The sequence below is a fragment of the Pagrus major genome, chromosome 16 (assembly GCF_040436345.1).
Source record: "Pagrus major chromosome 16, Pma_NU_1.0".
NCBI classification, from domain to species: domain Eukaryota; kingdom Metazoa; phylum Chordata; class Actinopteri; order Spariformes; family Sparidae; genus Pagrus; species Pagrus major.
The window spans coordinates 23,803,592-23,821,411 of record NC_133230.1 but is presented as its reverse complement, the minus strand read 5'-3'; the positions used below and the strand labels follow the sequence as shown (position 1 = coordinate 23,821,411).

General features: G+C 42.1%; 1 protein-coding gene across 1 annotated transcript in view; it reads left to right on the top strand.

Moving 5' to 3' along the window:
- The window catches only part of LOC141010711 (ryanodine receptor 3-like), a 112,159-nt gene that overhangs the window by 70,683 nt on the left and 23,656 nt on the right, over positions 1 to 17,820 (top strand). The window contains exons 43-70 of the mRNA XM_073483798.1: positions 1,057 to 1,330; positions 1,442 to 1,556; positions 2,198 to 2,330; positions 3,764 to 3,867; positions 4,316 to 4,451; positions 4,684 to 4,870; positions 5,035 to 5,143; positions 5,232 to 5,352; positions 5,804 to 5,973; positions 6,806 to 7,026; positions 7,307 to 7,397; positions 8,115 to 8,255; positions 9,197 to 9,360; positions 9,495 to 9,573; positions 10,121 to 10,210; positions 10,324 to 10,470; positions 11,332 to 11,394; positions 11,556 to 11,631; positions 11,921 to 12,044; positions 12,215 to 12,330; positions 12,422 to 12,489; positions 12,597 to 12,718; positions 12,851 to 12,900; positions 13,831 to 13,891; positions 15,354 to 15,592; positions 16,470 to 16,551; positions 16,663 to 16,793; positions 17,128 to 17,451. Coding sequence (XP_073339899.1) covers positions 1,057 to 1,330; positions 1,442 to 1,556; positions 2,198 to 2,330; positions 3,764 to 3,867; positions 4,316 to 4,451; positions 4,684 to 4,870; positions 5,035 to 5,143; positions 5,232 to 5,352; positions 5,804 to 5,973; positions 6,806 to 7,026; positions 7,307 to 7,397; positions 8,115 to 8,255; positions 9,197 to 9,360; positions 9,495 to 9,573; positions 10,121 to 10,210; positions 10,324 to 10,470; positions 11,332 to 11,394; positions 11,556 to 11,631; positions 11,921 to 12,044; positions 12,215 to 12,330; positions 12,422 to 12,489; positions 12,597 to 12,718; positions 12,851 to 12,900; positions 13,831 to 13,891; positions 15,354 to 15,592; positions 16,470 to 16,551; positions 16,663 to 16,793; positions 17,128 to 17,451 — 3,738 coding nt within the window. The remainder of the gene's footprint in view (positions 1 to 1,056; positions 1,331 to 1,441; positions 1,557 to 2,197; positions 2,331 to 3,763; positions 3,868 to 4,315; positions 4,452 to 4,683; positions 4,871 to 5,034; positions 5,144 to 5,231; positions 5,353 to 5,803; positions 5,974 to 6,805; positions 7,027 to 7,306; positions 7,398 to 8,114; positions 8,256 to 9,196; positions 9,361 to 9,494; positions 9,574 to 10,120; positions 10,211 to 10,323; positions 10,471 to 11,331; positions 11,395 to 11,555; positions 11,632 to 11,920; positions 12,045 to 12,214; positions 12,331 to 12,421; positions 12,490 to 12,596; positions 12,719 to 12,850; positions 12,901 to 13,830; positions 13,892 to 15,353; positions 15,593 to 16,469; positions 16,552 to 16,662; positions 16,794 to 17,127; positions 17,452 to 17,820) is intronic.

Below are 17,820 nucleotides of genomic sequence, written 5' to 3'. Positions count from 1 at the left end.
CTCTTTAAATATAACTCTAATAGAGCATTGTGTCGTATCTGTGGGTTAATGTTGTGTCTTCGTGTGACCCAGAGTTATTCAAAGGAAAGCTGCAATATATTTTTATATTTTCTTCTTTTTCTAAGACCAATGATATGCAGTAAGGATTACAAGACATTGCAGCAACTGAAACAACTTCTTCTCTGCTATTTTAAAAATCAAATCTTATCTTACTGAAATGAGAAAAGACCTGTATTGTTTTAAGCAATACTCCCTCTTATAATTAATAATTCTATAATAACACACAGCTCTATTTTCTGTATTACAATCTCCAGTACAATGTGAGGGTAATCATGTAGTTTTGAAGATTCATTTTTTTATCCTGATGTCACAACATTGGGTATATAGTTACATCCCTATTAACAATAGTTCAAATTAGTGTCCTATGCAAGGGCCTTTCAGCTCATTGTTTTGGATTTATTACCCAAGTCTTCACTGTTTTGATTTACTATCACCATTTCCAGCAGCAGAACCGAGCCGAACTTCATGAAAAACTTCTGATAAACATATTGTATGTCACCTGCCCAAACACCAAACATCGGTTTGGTTAAAGAGTAGCTGGTGAACACAGTGGAGCATTTACAATTAAGAGGAGGAGTTGGTGGGGACCCAAACAGAGCTAAAAGGAAGGCTTTGCCAACACATTCACCACAACAACTTTATAAGACTGCTTTAAGTATGTTAAATGATGCATTGATATCTTTTTCATCACAAGTGAAGTGACTGGTCGCTTGGCAGGTCATTTCCATAAAAATAAATAACTTTTAACGGTTGACTGTTCCATAATATATAACATTAAAAGCCATTTTTACTCATTTTACATCTAATGTGTTGAACTGGTAGTGCAAGATCAATCATGGACATGGCAGCCCCTGCTGCATTGATTTTGACCATTCATTTTCTTAATCTCGCTCTTAAATGTCTACTAAGTCTGTAAAATTGCAACCAAATCACTTGAGTTGTTCCTTTCAGGAGCTTATAAAAAAGATTTTTATCTTTACCCTACTTTCTTTTCAGCCAATCTGAAAGAGCTGATATCTCAGACGATGGTCAGCTGGGCCCAGGAGTGTCACATCCAGGACCCAGAGCTGGTCCGCAAGATGTTCAGTCTACTGAGGAGGCAGTATGACAGCATCGGGGAGCTGCTGCGGGCCATGAGGAAAACTTACACCATCAGCGCCGCCTCGGTCCAGGACACCATCAACCTCCTGGCCTCCCTTGGTCAGATCAGGTCTCTGCTGTCTGTTCGTATGGGGAAAGAGGAGGAGAAGCTCATGATAGATGGACTTGGGTAGGTTGAGGGTGCTACTTGTGTTAAATATGTCATTTCATGCTAGTTTTGGCACACATTTGAGTTTATTTTGTGAATTTAATTATCCGTAATGTCTTTTTTTCTCTCAAGGGACATCATGAACAACAAAGTGTTCTACCAGCACCCCAACCTAATGAGGATACTGGGCATGCATGAGACTGTCATGGAGGTCATGGTCAATGTGCTCGGAGGAGACAAGTCCCAGGTTTAACAACTTCTACCTGTTAATGTATCTCTGTTAAACAGAGTTCACCACACCATCTCGCCAGAAGTGTTGTAGCACTCTGAGAAAGTTTGTGTTTCAGTCCAGTTTTTGCATGTTATCATTTGTGTGTGTTTGTGTGAAGCATGGTCACAGGGTGAGCGTGCATTAATGAAGACGTGGTCCCAGTAGGTGGGCTTTCTCCTCCGGCTGACAGCATCAGAGTCTGGGAGGGAGGGCAGAAAGGGCAGATTGCGGCTGGCTGACTGTGTGAAGGTGTCGGGCCTTTTGGACGTTAATTAGGAACAAAGACAAACAGGGGACTGGTGAGGAGCCTGGAGAAAGTCATTACAATAAACTCAGCACCCCAGAAAAAGGCGGCTCCAAAACCACTCTGTGTCAAATTACTGTTTTCTTTGGGCTATGACAAATTGTTAGCGATGTGTGGACATGAAAGTCTACTTTATTTGTGTTAATAAGTACACAAGTTTGTTGCCTGAGAAATAATTTCAAGACAAAGTGTACTTGCGCTTTGTAATTTTTAAAATTCTCTTTTGTGGTTGTCACTTAACGACACACTGTATGTATTGTTTTCAAATTCAACCAAAGAAGATGTTTTACCCTACTTATGTATCATTCCATAGGAAATTGCCTTCCCCAAGATGGTGGCCAGCTGCTGTCGCTTCCTGTGCTACTTTTGCCGAATCAGCCGTCAGAACCAGAAAGCCATGTTCGACCACCTCAGCTACCTGCTGGAGAATAGCAGCGTCGGGCTGGGTGGGTACCTCTCTCTGTGAAGCTGTTGTGTCTGCAAAATGTAGCGGAGTCTGGGGACTTTCCCTGGGCATCAAAGAAGTAGCCTTTACTAGATACTGTTTACTGTTTTCTGCACTCTAGACATTAAAACAGACAGGCTGGTACAGCGAGGCCTTGCCAAACTGACACTTCCTACAAGAAAAGAAACATCACAATGTATTGTATTAAATGCCAAATGTACAAGAGGGCACCAATGACCGCAGCTGCTTTACAAAGTTTATTAAGTTTATTAAGTTCCTCCTCAATCAATAACTCAGTTCACCCGATTTGTTAATGGAGTCTGGGGATATTGTGATTACTAGTTCAGTGGTTAGTTGAAACATACAATGCTTTCACAAATGTCTGCTGCGAGCATCGGCCAGTGAAGAGAACCCAAACACGTCAAATGCATCCTCAATGAGTCTTGGGGGTGTTCACACCTGTACTTAAAGCCGATCTGTTTAACTGCTACTCCTACTGTCATCTATCATTCTACTTTGAGGTTAGCCAAGTGACTACTGATGCTCTGCTACAACAGTATTTTACTGAATGAAAGCCACACGACTGGAGCAAGAATAAACCAACCTCTACAGACTATAGGGAAATGCTATGCAGTTATGGAGAGTCATATTCCTGTAAGAGCCATACATACATGTTAACGCAGCTCTTGGTTGGATGAAAGATGAACTTTAGAAACTGCAGGCATTCTCATTAATATGGGTGATACGTTTTTTTTGCCATCACAGGACTTGTTCTGTGCCTCTGAGCTCACATATATTAGCCTCGCACCTTAGAGGACGTGTGTGTGCGTGTGTGTGGTGTGTGTGTGTGTGTGTGTGTGTGTGTGTGTAATTGTGAGTCTGAGTGCCGAGAATCTATCGACTCATCTCTCATTCTGTTAGAAGATGGCGGTGCCACAGTCTCAGAGAGCACCCTGCTGGGGTGAGAGACTGTCTCCCCTGGATGCACACACACATGCACCCAGTCAGGAATGCGCGCACACACACACACACACACACACACACACACACACACACACACACACACACACACACACACACACACACTTCTCAAATTGCTCACTTATGTGATAGTACAAGCAAAATAAAATGAAACCCAAGAGTAAAGACTTTAATACTTCCTTTAAAACATATACGAGCTGTAACCACACTGTTTGTATACAAAGTGCTTCATACATCCTGTGAAACCTAACGAGTAGAAGCATTCATTGGTCAAGAAAACTTTCCTTCAACACTAACATTAACCTGAACAGCTGCCATGATATTTTTGGAAGGGGTGGAAACAGCACCCCCTGCTGTTTGTACAACATTTAGTGGAAACATGAACACAGACATGGGCTAATATAAGATAAAATAGAGCAAGTGGTTGACTATGAGTGTGCTTTGCATTGTAAGCTTCACCAGCCATGAGGGGATCCACTCCTCTTGATGTGGCTGCTTCCTCTGTGATGGACAACAACGGCCTGGCTCTGGCACTGGAAGAACCCGATCTGGACAAGGTGAGGCTCAGCCTGGGTGTTACCATACAGCGTTTCTCCTCAGTGGTGGATGTTCGCATCGTTATGTTGTATTTGAAATCATATAGGATGAAAAGATTAAAGGGGCACTAAGGAGCTCAAACTCATTATAATATTTACAGTATTAATGAGGTAATAATACAATATCAGAAATATTTATTTTTTCCATGACTGAATAACTGTTCTCAGAGGGAAAAAAGCTAGAAAGGTGAAACAATATGAAATTGTGTTGTCCTTAAAAGTCAGTTTGTTTATTCAGTTATTCAGTCCTAGAAATAAAGAGAGTTTCTTTATTCAGTTTGTTTAGGCATAGAAAAAATCAATCAATAAAGATCTTTCTCTTCTGAGTAAATTTTATTTCCCAAAACTACATAGTGCACCTTAAAAGCTGGATAAGTATTGATCTATATGTGATGTTGTGTACCTGCAGGTGGTCACCTATCTAGCAGGCTGTGGTCTCCAGAGTTGTCCAATGCTCCTGGCTAAAGGTTATCCAGACATCGGCTGGAACCCCATCGAGGGGGAGCGTTACCTTTCCTTCTTGCGGTTTGCCGTCTTCGTCAACGGTATGGCTGCAGTTACCATCCAGTCTCATAATTTCTGTCTCTCACTCTCTCTTTCTGCTAAACAAGTAAAAAAACTAGCAAAGGTCCAGCTACATTTGAAAGACCGTCAGTTAGCTCCTTAAGGCAAGGTCTACCTAGTGGTGTGTTTATAATAGAACTGCAGAGTGTTAATATGCTGTGGTTTTATAATTTCCTTGCTTGTTCTCATATGATTTTATATTTTGTACCCCAGGCGAGAGTGTGGAGGAGAACTCCAGCGTTGTTGTGAAGCTGCTCATCCGTCGTCCAGAGTGTTTCGGGCCCGCCCTGAGAGGAGAGGGAGGGAACGGCCTGCTGGCTGCCATGAAGGAAGCCATCAAGATCGCAGAGACGCCCGCTTTGGATTTGCCGGGCTCTGTGCACGGAGTCAGCTCTGACGTGTAAGCCATAAAGATCAAGCAAAGCTTATCAAATCAATGCTGAGGACTTACCCTTAAGATTAGCTATTTATCCCCCCGCCGCCTTTGCGTCTTTGCTCTGATGTCCTTTAAAAATTGTCGTCCTCTTCCCTGTCTCTTCATGTCTTCACTTTTCCCACCGGTAGGTCTGCTGATGGTGATGATGAGGAGGAGGTGGTACACATGGGGAACGCCATCATGTCCTTCTACTCTGCGCTGATTGACCTGTTGGGACGTTGTGCCCCAGAGATGCATGTATGCTCGATGGAAACTGTGTATTTATTTGTTGTTTTTCTCGATGGATGGATTTTTCCTGTTTTCACTTCCTTTTTGTTTTTTTCAGCTCATCAACAAGGGGAAAGGTGAGGCTCTGCGTATTCGTGCCATCCTGCGCTCTCTGGTACCAACTGAAGACCTTGTGGGAATTATCAGCATACCGCTCAAAATGCCCATCACCAACAAAGGTACGCATCCTATTTACTGTCATGCTACTACAGGGTGTGCAGGTTATGAAAGTCTGCACATTCGGTGCTCGACAAAAGGTTATTGATTTCAATTCACTGCTCATGCCTTTTTAATCAGCACAACGCTTTACTGCACGTAGCTCTGAGTAAGCCAGATCATTTCTATAGCGAGCTGCCTTGCTCTATTGATTGATCGGCATAAACATGGCAAGAGTCGCCTCTTAAATTTGCTGCGCAGAGCACTGCCACACTGGCTTTGTCAGCAGGCCAGGAGTGAAGACAGTGAGAAAACTCTCATTCGCATGCTGCTGCTTGCTGCCCTAATGAATACACATGACTCCACTTATCAGAAAGGACTTGCAATTATGTACTGTAGGCTGTTCTCTGGGTATTTCACTGTTCCACACCTGTGTTGTTTGTGCCTCCCTTCTCCTGCCTAAATCTCTCTCAGATGGGTCGGTGACAGAGCCGGACATGTCAGCCAGCTTCTGTCCAGATCACAAGGCCCCCATGGTGCTGTTTTTGGACAGGGTGTATGGCATCGAGGACCAGTGCTTTCTGCTTCACCTGCTCGAAGTGGGCTTCCTTCCTGACCTGAGGGCCGCTACCTCTCTGGATACGGTAGGTGAAGCTGACAATGGCCAGACTCTGTAACATGAACTTCAGCAAGACTTTCAGGATCAATAATATCGGGCAACCTTTTGTACTAATGAGGAGGTCCTCATTGGATTAGTTTCTCTTTGGTTGATCAATGTAATTGTTCTTTGTTTTTACTCATGAACTAAAAGTTTATGTAGTTTTAAGTAGATGAACAAAAACCTGGCTTTTTCAAGTCGAAACTCTCAAATCCATAGCATGCAGACTTTTGGCTGAAATGAATCTATATTCACATGATATGTTAAAAAGCACAGCAGCACACAAATGGAGTCATTTTGAACACCTGGGCTGCAATGAAGTGGGATTTTTGGGAGCTGGAGTCCCGATGTGTGTGTAAGATGTTTACGATGCAGGAGGTAGTTTAACCCCTGGTAACTTCACATTAAGGGAAGACCATGGTGAAGGCTTGAATCTCTTTTGCTCTGGAGATGTCTTACCTGGCCAACAGTCTTAATATGGCTGAAGCTAAGAATGTCACTCAACCCTCTGTCTGTCAACTCTCGACAAATCATGGTGCTGTTCACACTGACAAATTGTGCTAATGTAATCTGTGCAGCATGTGTGCAGCAACCCCTTGAGTGTTGTTTGTGGATGTAATAGAACAATACCCTTTTTTGTTGCTAACATGTTTTACAAGATCATTTTATTTATTACAGAGCATCCTTTGAAATATTCTTTTGTTTTCATCACTTTGATTTAAAGCCCCCTAGTGACATAAAAGATATTATGTGCATTTAAATGAAATAACGTCACCACTGTCACATTATATATGACCTGTCATCCTCTCTTTCTGCAGGAGGGTCTGTGTACCACGGAGACGGCCCTCGCCATGAACCGCTACATCGGCTCAGCCTTGCTACCCCTCCTCACCCGCTGTGCCCCCCTCTTTGCCGGCACCGAGCACTACGCCACCCTCATCGACTCCACTCTGCACACCATCTACCGCCTCTCCAAGGGCCGTTCGCTCACTAAGGCCCAGAGAGATGCTATAGAGGAGTGCCTGCTGGCTGTCTGCAAGTGAGGAGCATAAAAAAACTTTATTAGTAGAATAAACAGTTTTCTCCAGGTTGTGGGCCTTTTTGTAAACTCGTGATAATAGACCAAACACTTGTGGTATCTCAGCTGGCAGGAATAGAAAGATCAACAGCGCCTTTTATCTGCTTTCGAAAAAAAACTTCAGCTCAGAGCCTGGTTTCTGTAAATTAGCAGGACAAAAATGGTTAGAGTCTGAAGATGTTCTGGTTAAAGGCAGCCCAGGGCAGCAGCGCTCTTATCTCTTTCTCACCTTACTCTGCAGGCACCTTCGTCCCTCCATGCTGCAGCAGCTCCTGCGCCGCCTCGTCTTTGATGTGCCCTTGCTGACTGATTACTGCAAGATGCCTCTCAGGGTGGGCAACATTTTTTTCTCACCTTCTTTGCCATCCTGTATCTTGTCTTCATCTCTTTCCGCCTATTTCTCTGCTTGTTTGTTTCCTGTCTGCCTTTTCTTTTATTTCCCTTTTCTCCTACACAATCTCACCTTTGTTTTTGTCTGTGTGGTCCCTGCTTAGCAACGCTTTACTGCCTTAATTTATTAGATTGTCAGCTCTGTGGGGGAGGTACCAACAACTTATTTCCACCTGCTCTATTGCAGGTGTGCCTTCAATGTTCTGGCGTTCAGCTCTCTTTCTCTCTCTCTCTCTCTCTCTCAGTCACACACACTCTCAAAGGTGCACATTTTTAACACACCCATGCTGTTAATCATCCGGTGTGGGAAAAGTGGGCTGATACAGGAGGGAAAACAAAGGGATGAAGTATTGGACTGTGTGATTACAGGCTTGTTGCCTCCACTGCTCCGCTCCATCCGTCTGGCCACGCGAAAGAAATACTGGACATGTAATACATTGTGACTGGCCTGTGAAATGGTGGACACACTTGTTTTATACCTCCATGTACACATTTGGATTTCATTTGAGTGTGGGAGAGCTGATTTCCTTTGAGGCGCTATTTGCTCTACATGTGTGGCCCTGTGCCAGTGTGTGGTGAGAATGTAATGCCTGTCTGACTAAATCCTGTGTATTTATTACCCTGCTCGTCTTGACCTCTGCCCTGTGTTTGTCCTCCAGCTGCTAACCAACCACTATGAGCAGAACTGGAAGTACTACTGCCTCCCGTCAGGCTGGGGCAGCTACGGCACAGCATCCGAAGATGAACTGCTGCTCACCAAGAAAATCTTCTGGGGAGTTTTTGATTCTCTGTCACAGAGGGTGAGTTTTTTGTATTTCCTATTTAAAGGGGCACTACGTAGTTTTGGAGAAGCAATTCAAACTCAGAATTTACAATATTAATGAGGTAATAATTCAAACTCAGATATATTTATTTTTTCCATATGTGAATAAACAAGCTGTTCTCAGAGGACAATAAGGTCCCCAGAACACTGTTCGAAGCTAGAAAGGTGGCAGGGTCCGCCACATATAAACAAAGTAAAACAGTCTGAAATTGTGTTGTCCTTTCAGGTCAGTTTGTTTCTTCAGTTTAATCAGTCATGAAAACAAAGCAAGTTTGTTTATTTTGTCTGTTTAGGCGTAAAATAATCAGTCAATGAAGATCTCTCTCTTCTGATTAAAACTACACAGTGCACCTTTATGGTCCTTTGCAGTTTCAAAGTGGCTGCCTCTTTTCCTAAGCAAAAGTAATTAACATGTTAGAGATTGTAACAAAAGTGATAAACAGTTAAATAAAAATCACCTCATTCATCACAGGCTTGATTAACACGTATGTATGCGACAGACCTATCGGCACATGCGGTATTACTTGAGGTCTGTTTGTGATGCAGAAGGCTGGACTCAGCACATCTCTCTAAATGCACACTCATGAAAGGAGGCTGTGCTAAGGGCCGGCCTGAAAACATCAATATCTCGACAGCCGTCATTGATCCAAAGCCTCTAGCAAGCTGGTTCTCTGGCTTTTAGAATAATTCTTCATTAATGTCTCTGCTGCTGGCCCCTTCACTGATACACTCAGACTGGAGAGGCTGCACAGCTTTATTTAAGTCCCGCCTTAAATGAACAACTAAACAAATGAGCTGTGTTCCGTTAAATAAGAATACGATTTGCACGACCGCACGTGAACAGAGTTTAAAGAGCCAAGTTTTGCGTTTACTCTTTAAGCTCTTTAACACTGTAGCTTTGTTTCTCTCCCCATGCAGAAATATGACCCAGAGCTTTTCAAGATGGCCATGCCTTGCCTCAGTGCCATAGCTGGAGCTTTGCCACCAGACTACGTGGACGCCTCCATCAGCACCACTGTGGAAAAACCTGTTTCTGTCGATGCTCAGGGCAACTTTGACCCAAAACCCATCAATACCGCTAAGTAAGCCATGTTCAAGCCAGACATCAATGAGGAATATTCTATCAGCCTGGTGTACTATCTCTATGCACAGTACATGACTTCAGTAACATGCATTTGCAGACACAAGCTGACTAATTGTCACACTCTGTTTCCAGCATCGCACTTCCAGAGAAGCTTGAGCACTTTGCCAACAAATACGCAGAGCATGCCCATGAGAAATGGTCAGCAGAGAAGGTAAGGCCAAAGATAAGAGCTTTCACTTTGGAAAATGGGTATTAAATTGCACAGTATTTGACACGGAGCAAGTCACGGGTGTTGTAAGGAAAATAGAGGACACTTAAAATGTCTCTCCTTGAAGAAATACTGCACTCAAAGGCATCAGGAAATAATTTCAGCCATTTCAAAGTGAAAAAAACCCGTTCAGATCAATAACTTGATATTGTTCTTTTTTCCAATATCACAGCATTGTTCCTTTTGGTGATGCCTCCTTTTTGTTATGATTGAAATTGATACTCTGGGCATGCTGACAATAATTGTGCTAGTCTGTTTAGAAGGCCTCTGCTGTCTTTTGTGCCAACTGCTTAGCCTGCATTGTTGCATCTGTCAAAAAATTTAACAAGAGCTGAGGACAGCAAGAACTGACTGTACCATGACTCCTTGATCTGTTATGCGTACCTAATCTCTTACCCAGTCTTCCAAATGATAAATCATGTCCTGAAGGGACTCTGAATGCAATGAAGATTTCTTTCACCCACGTACATCCCCTGTGCTTGTGCCTCAGGTGCTGCTGGGATGGAAATATGGAGACTGTGTGGATGAGAAAGCCAAGATTCACCCTCAGCTCAGGACCTACAAAGGCCTGACAGAGAAGGTAGGGGAATCTGAATGTGAGATTTGTGAGGAAGATTAGTATTGAAGAGATAACTGAAAAATTGAGGCTTCTGGGCTTGGTCCCTATACCCTATTTCTGTCTTTGTGCTTCAGGAAAAAGAGATTTACAGATGGCCAATTAGAGAGTCCCTGAAGAGCATTCTGGCAATGGGCTGGAGCATCGACAGGACCAAAGATGGAGAAAGCATGTCACAACAGAGGGAGAGTGAGAAAATGCGAAAAATCTCCCAGACTTCACAGGTGCAGTGCAAAGAATATGGCAGAGACAAACACCAACATTAAATGTGCTTGTTTTCTAAAAAATCACCAGACCATTAAGGTTGTTTTAATGTAATGAGTAGAATAAATCAATTTGTCCTCAAAATCATCTTGCTTTGGTTTGAAGTATGATGATAAATTCAAAATCAGTATATTTTTGAGCAAAATGAGCAAATGTTTATTTACTGTATTTTTAGCTAATGTTAATTATTTCTATGTTTGTTTGTTTTTTGCCTTAATTACTGCCAACTTAGCTAACTATTTCAAATGTTCATCTATCCTTTTAGCCAACTATTTTCTGTTCAAAACAATCTAAAATTGTTTCGACCATTTGAGTTACCTCGAGCTAATTATTTGGTGTGGCCTACCCTATTTGTTACCACTAACTTGGGTTGACCTAGCACTAACTAGCTGGTTGTTGTAGATATAGTAAAGATAAACAATGCACCAGTTTGTAATCCTATTTGGCCTTCTACTTTATTCATTGACACAAACCTGTAGATTTGTTTTGTGTTTTTAACTTATCACAATATCTTTTTTCAGTTGAGTTGGAAATCACTGCTCTAGGCTTTCAGCTGCTATCATTTAATTTTCTTCTTATTTTTAGGAAAGTACCACTTGTCAGCACTTATTGTTTGCAGTTGTAAACATTCAGACACACAGTTATTTACTGTGAACACAAAGCTGATTTTGCTGCTAATCTCCTTGCATAATGGACTGAAAGCCTACAGACACAGACTAATCCTTTAACAAATGCTATTAAAGCTGAAATCTCGTGTTATCAAAGTGTTGATTTATAACTAATAACACACTGTGTCTCACTGTCTTTCTGAACATCTCCAGGCAAATGGCTTCAATCCGAGCCCGATAGACACGAGCAGCGTGGTTCTATCCAGAGAATTGCAGGTGGGTGACCTCACGTTTGTTCCGTCGTACTCTTTTTCTTGTTAACATCAAATGATCTCTCAGGCTGAATACGAGATGAAAGGAATATTTCCTGAATGTGAATGAGTAGCGTGGGCGAGACGTGCTCCTCACTCAGATGTACTGTTTGTCTTTGGTCCAAGGGGATGGTGGAGGTGGTGGCTGAAAATTACCATAACATCTGGGCCAAGAAGAAAAAGAGTGACCTTGGAAGCAGAGGTGAATCGCTGATGAAGTCACTCATAATCAGTGCATATTACAGAGAGATACCTGCAAACATGAAGGAATGGACAATATGTGGTGTGGGTGGATGTGGAAGTGCCTCTCGGTTGTTGCTGTGTTTATGTGTGTCTGTGAGCATATGCATGTGTCTGCCTCGCTGGTCTTGACTAAATAGGTTCAGCTGAGTGGTACATCCAATTCATGTCGCCATCTGCCTTCACACAGACACAGACAAGTGCCATGGCTGATAAATCTTACTTAACAACTGGGTTGTCTGTGGTTTCAGGTGGAGGAACACACCCTCTGTTGGTGCCCTATGACACTCTGACAGCCAAGGAGAAGGCCCGTGATCGAGAGAAGGCCCAGGACCTTTTCCGCTTCCTGCAGATCAACGGCTACAGCATCACAAGGTCAGTTATTGATATTCTCTTGTTGATTTCTTGCAGGAACTTTACACGACTTCATAACTTTTCCTTTTGATCGTCAGCACTGACAGCGGAGTTCTTTATGAAATGCTGTAAAAAGAAAATCTAGTGGTATTAAAGTGTTGATTTAAAGCTAATATCTTCTTGTGTTGCAGAGGTTTGAAGGACTTAGAGCAAGATTCTTCTTCCATGGAGAAGAGGTTTGCTTACAAGTTCCTAAAGAAGCTGCTCAAATATGTTGACTCAGCTCAGGAGTTCATCGCTCACCTGGGTACGCAAATATTACATAGGACCGATCTATAAGAGACTTAAGTAGTCTTGTCACTGACTATTTAATATGTATTTTTATGTTTTCAATCCAGAGTCTATGGCTGCGAGTGGCAAAACAGACAGGTCCCCTCATGAACAAGAAATCAAGTTTTTTGCCAAAGTAAGGGTGTAATGTAAATAAGGATGCTCTACAGATATAGATAGCTCTTTTACAATACATTTTCATCAACCTGATCTAATGTTGTCATTATCAATGTCCTCTTTCAGGTTCTCCTTCCTCTCATCGACCAGTACTTCAAGAACCACTCTCTCTACTTCCTCTCCTCCCCCAATAAGAACCTGAGCAGCAGCGGTTACGCCTCCAACAAGGAGAAAGAGATGGTCACCAGGTACAAAATCAAAACAGTTTCATTTACCTACAGCATTAAAGCATGACTATAACTCTTTACTTAAAATCCTAAACTCGTATAATCTTAACGACTAACTGATTTCCTTCCTTTGTCTATCCTTCACACCTCCAGCCTGTTTTGTAAACTGGCAGCTCTTGTCAGACATAGGATTTCTCTCTTTGGTAAGCTGATGTCTGTGTGTGTGGAAATAATGGGTACATACAGCTCCACCGCAGTATATGGAAGCCCATAGTCCCATATTGGCAGTTTGTTGAAAACAAATTAGAAAAATACATTTGCAGTAATATTATGGAAAATAAACCTTAAAAGTAAATTTTCATTCTATTTTTGGTTTATCAAAATTACCAGAAACAGAGGTCCACACTTCAGTGGTCAGTGAGAGTGATAGTCCACTTTTGGCAATATAGGGGTGTATGTGTGTGTGTGTATGTGCTTCTCCTTTTATCATGTCTTCAGTTGATGAGTTTTGAGTTCTCATGAACTGAACTGTCTTGTGTTATTACAGTCAGCTTTTTCGTGCAAAATATGAGACACCAAATACTGGAGCATTTATCTGTAAAATGGCACCTTTTTGTATTAATTATGTATTAAATAAACTTGATATAATGTGATAATCACTGTGCTTTTGAGGTGGTGTTAGGCTGATTTTGTTGCCTTTGTTCAGATCCTAACTAGATGTTTCCCCGTTTCAAGTCTTTATGATAAAGATAAGCTAACTGGCTGCTTGCTGTAGCTTTATATGTACTTGACAGACATGAGAGTGGTTTCAACTTTTGCCCCTGCCACTCAAATGATGATTGATTATTTAGATTCTAAGGCTTCATTCAACTAAACCACTGAATTCATTATGTCATGGTGCCTTTAGCCATATTGGATATGCCACATCCAACTAAGGTGGTGAACTAGATAATGTTCCACTAACCTTATCCAACTGAGCTTGTAACCTATTTGGCTGGAGGCTGCGGGGTGTGCAAATACAGACCGGAACTCATTGTTGCCATAAGAGGCTCAGTTCAGGTCCAGATAGTCAACTCAACATGGTTCACAGTGTGTGTTCACATCACATTGATTGTTTTTGTGTTTTCTTGTAGGCAGTGACTCCACCACCATTGTGAGCTGTCTGCATATCCTGGCACACACGCTGGACACCAGGTGAGTACAAATATGTCAGCACTCAAGACTAACAAGGAACCTGGCACCTTTAAAGCTGCTGTAAGCATTATTTTTTTTATTAAATAAGTGTTAAATATCTCTATATTCCAACAGTAATCACTGTTATAGAGTGTCTGGTCAGTAACCCATGTCTCTCCTCCTCCTTCTGCTGATGCAGTAAAAGAGAAAATACATTTTCTGGTGTCCCTGCTCACTTTGTCCAATCAGGACAGAGATTTGTTTGTTTCTGCTCAGGGAAGGCGCAGAGAGCAGGACCCTCCTGTTTACTGGCTATGGCTGAACAGGGAAAGCTACCATATCCAATGTTCGAGCTGATGGTTTATACTACCAAACACGAAGAAAAGCGAAGAAAAATGGGAGCTAGTGTGGTGACGTAGAGACGAGGGAGGGGACAGAAAACTGCAAAATGGACAGGAAGTTAGCTTAAACACAACTTAAAGGACAACGCAATTTCAAACTGTCTTACTTTGTTTATATGTGGCGGACCCTGCCACCTTTCTAGCTTCAAACAGCATTCTGGGGACCTTATTCTCCTCTGAGAACAGCTTGTTTATTCAGTTATGGAAAAAATAAGTATTTCTGAGTTTGTATTATCACCTCATTGATATTGTAAATATTAAAATTCTGAGTTTGAACGTGTTCTCCAAAACTGCATAGTGCCCCTTTAAACAAATATTGTTTGAGAAACCAATTACATGTTTCCTGTGTAAAACAGAGTCTAACCTCTGTTGGACCCTGAAGAGGAGCATATTTGTCATGAGCATTTTCTTTGAAACAGTTATTACTCCGCTGTCTTTTGGGAGGCACTGGCATTAACAAAGAGCATTCTCTGGCATTTAAATAAGCAAAACAAATTTCATACACCATGCGTTGCCCAAGGCTTATAGTGTTCTTTAGACACAATGTACTGTTTGTTAATGCAGCTCAGGCATAATGAGGCTAAATCGGCAATGTGTTATTACTGTGTCTCGTTTGTGCTGAAGAGCTACAGTCGAAGCCCACAGACTCTGTCTTTCATTTCTCCTTCCTACTGGGACACATCAAGGCTTAACAATGGGTAATTCATTTAGCAGTGTTATGAACTGTGAAATGCTGAAAATGGACGGACTAATCATATTAATGCATTGTGCGACTTCAGAGTGTCATATGTGTCTAAGCTCCAACATTGGCAAACTCACCTTGGATTTAAATATCCACCTAATTCCTCAAATGAATCATTGATGTTTCAGTGTAAGGTTGACGCTCATGTCTCGTATTTCATGACTGAAACCTTCACAGACTGTGAGATTGATGTATTTTCATAGTGAGCGTGTCCCGCTGTCGGTAAACAGTGTTGTCCTTTGCATACCAAAGGGTATCCAGTGGTTTATTATAGCTCTGCCCTTGCATATCTCCTCATTTGGTTTTCAGTCGTTAATCACGCTCCCTTTCACTCCAACAGAACGGTGATGAAGTCGGGCTCGGAGCTGGTGAGGGTGGGGCTCAGGACGTTCTTTGAGAACGCCGCAGAGGACCTGGAGAAGACGTTCGAGAACCTGAAGCTGGGGAAGTTCACTCACTCTCGCTCGCAGATGAAAGGGGTGTCTCAGAATATCAACTACACCACTGTGGCTTTGCTCCCCATTTTAACCGCTCTGTTTGAGCACATCACTCAACACCACTTTGGAGTCGACCTGCTTTGTGAGTCCTGACGGCAAAAGAATGATCAAACATGTTGTGCGAGAGGCTGCTAAAAAACTGGTGTCAAGTGTCAGTGTTAAGTTTATTTTAAAGCAGTGATTACATGCTTCTTACGTCCTCACACCATGGAACAGCAAAATAACTTTTCACAATGCTTAGTCCATAATCATTGGCTTTTATGGTGGCTGTTGTTGGACATCCACATTTCAGATTGGTCAGTCCACCACCTTTGGTCCAGACTAAAGTATCTCAACACCTGTTGCATAGATCGCCATGAACTTTGATACAGATATTCATGATCTCTAGACGATCAATCTTTATACAGGATATTAGATCCCCTAACTTTTTTTTAGTGCTACCAGCAGGTCATTGTGATCCACTGAGGTATTTCAAGCTCTATGAAATAGATTGGTACAATATTTTGTTTGACATTCATGGTTCCCAGAGGATGTATCCCTGTTACTTTGGTGAGCCTTTGACTTTTCTTGTAACACCACCAAAATGTAGTCCCTTCTGGCTTTTAGTGAAATGTCTCAACAACTATTGGATGGATTACCATAAGTTGTGGTCCAGATATTCATGTCCCACTCAGGATAAGCTGAAATAATTTTGGTGACACTCATCACTATCCTCAGCTGTACTTCCTCAAGATAACTCAAACAAATTTGTTTCATAATCAGGTAGCATGCTAACACATTAAACGAAGATGATGAACATGGTAAACACTGGTCTGCTAAACATCCACATGCTAACATCTCTCTCTCTCTGTGAGAATGTTAGCATGCTAATATGATATTGGCATTCAGTTCAAAACACTGCTATACTATTAGCACAGCTAATTTTTTTTTTTATCTTTCTTTTGTTTTTCTTTTTCCAGTGGACGATGTCCAAGTATCCTGCTATCGAATCCTGACCAGTCTCTATGCGCTGGGCACTGGGAAAAACATCTACGTAGAAAGGTATCTCATTGTCGTCATCACATTGTGCTAATTGTTTAAAACCTCAGTGAAGAAACGTACTGATATTTGATGCAGCTTTCACCAACTCTCCTCCTCCCCTGTGTCCCTCAGACAGCTACCAGCCCTCGGTCATTGTCTGGCCACCCTGGCTGGAGCCATGCCTGTAGCCTTCCTGGAGCCGCTGCTCAACACGTTCAACCCCTGCTCCGTCTTTAATACTAAGAGTGCCAGAGATCGAGCCAGTGAGTCATGCGTAATTATTCTAAAATAGAAGGGTTTATTACCAGGTGCGGCAAATCAAACAGCTATTATTATGGATAATGAGCTTGTCCTTCTTTACAACCTTCTTATCATTCTTAGATGTTCTAAAGTATAAGAAAAGGATGATGTATATTTTTCCTACATTTAATCATACTTTGTACTTTATGTGCAAGTCTGTACTGTGTATGTGCAAAATCTTCTCACATGACAGCATTTCAGATTGAGGAAACACACCAAATATATAGTAAGAAAAACATAATTTGATAATGTAAACATTGTTGTAATCACATGTGAATCCCCTCGTGCTGCGTTCAGTCTTAGGCATACCAGACTCAGTCGAGGAGATGTGTCCCGGCATGCCACGGCTGGACGGCCTGACAAAGGACATCAATGACATGGCTGAGTCTGGAGCGCGTTACACGGAGATGCCTCACGTCATCGAGGTGGTGCTGCCCATGCTGTGTAACTACCTGTCCTACTGGTGGGAGAGGGGGCCTGAGAACCAGCCAGCCAGCGGGGGCAGCGTCTGCTGCACCACCGTCACCTCGGAGCACCTCAGCCTCATCCTGGGCAACATCCTCAAGATCCTCAACAACAACCTGGGCATTGATGAGGCCTCGTGGATGAAGAGGATTGCGGGTGGGCACTGGTTGCACTGTGATGAGCCTTATGTTTTTATTTTCAAGATGACAGTGTTTTAAATATAGCCTTGAAGGCTTTCACTGTTCATGCAAACTACCCTGTTTTATTTGAATCATTCCAAAAAATGCAAGCGCTCCCACTTGAAAAGATGAATTAGAAGGGCTACATATTTGAGTTTAGGAAAGGAAATTTGGCAAATGTAAAAGCTTTTATGGTTAAATGCTCATGAAGTAAACTATTTTTGGAACAAGTTAAAAATTATGTATTATTCATGTGAAAATGTTGCTGAAAATGAAAAATATTTCCCAGTATACCTACAAATTTCAAATTGAACAACTATAATAAAGTCACATTTTCTCTCTCTTT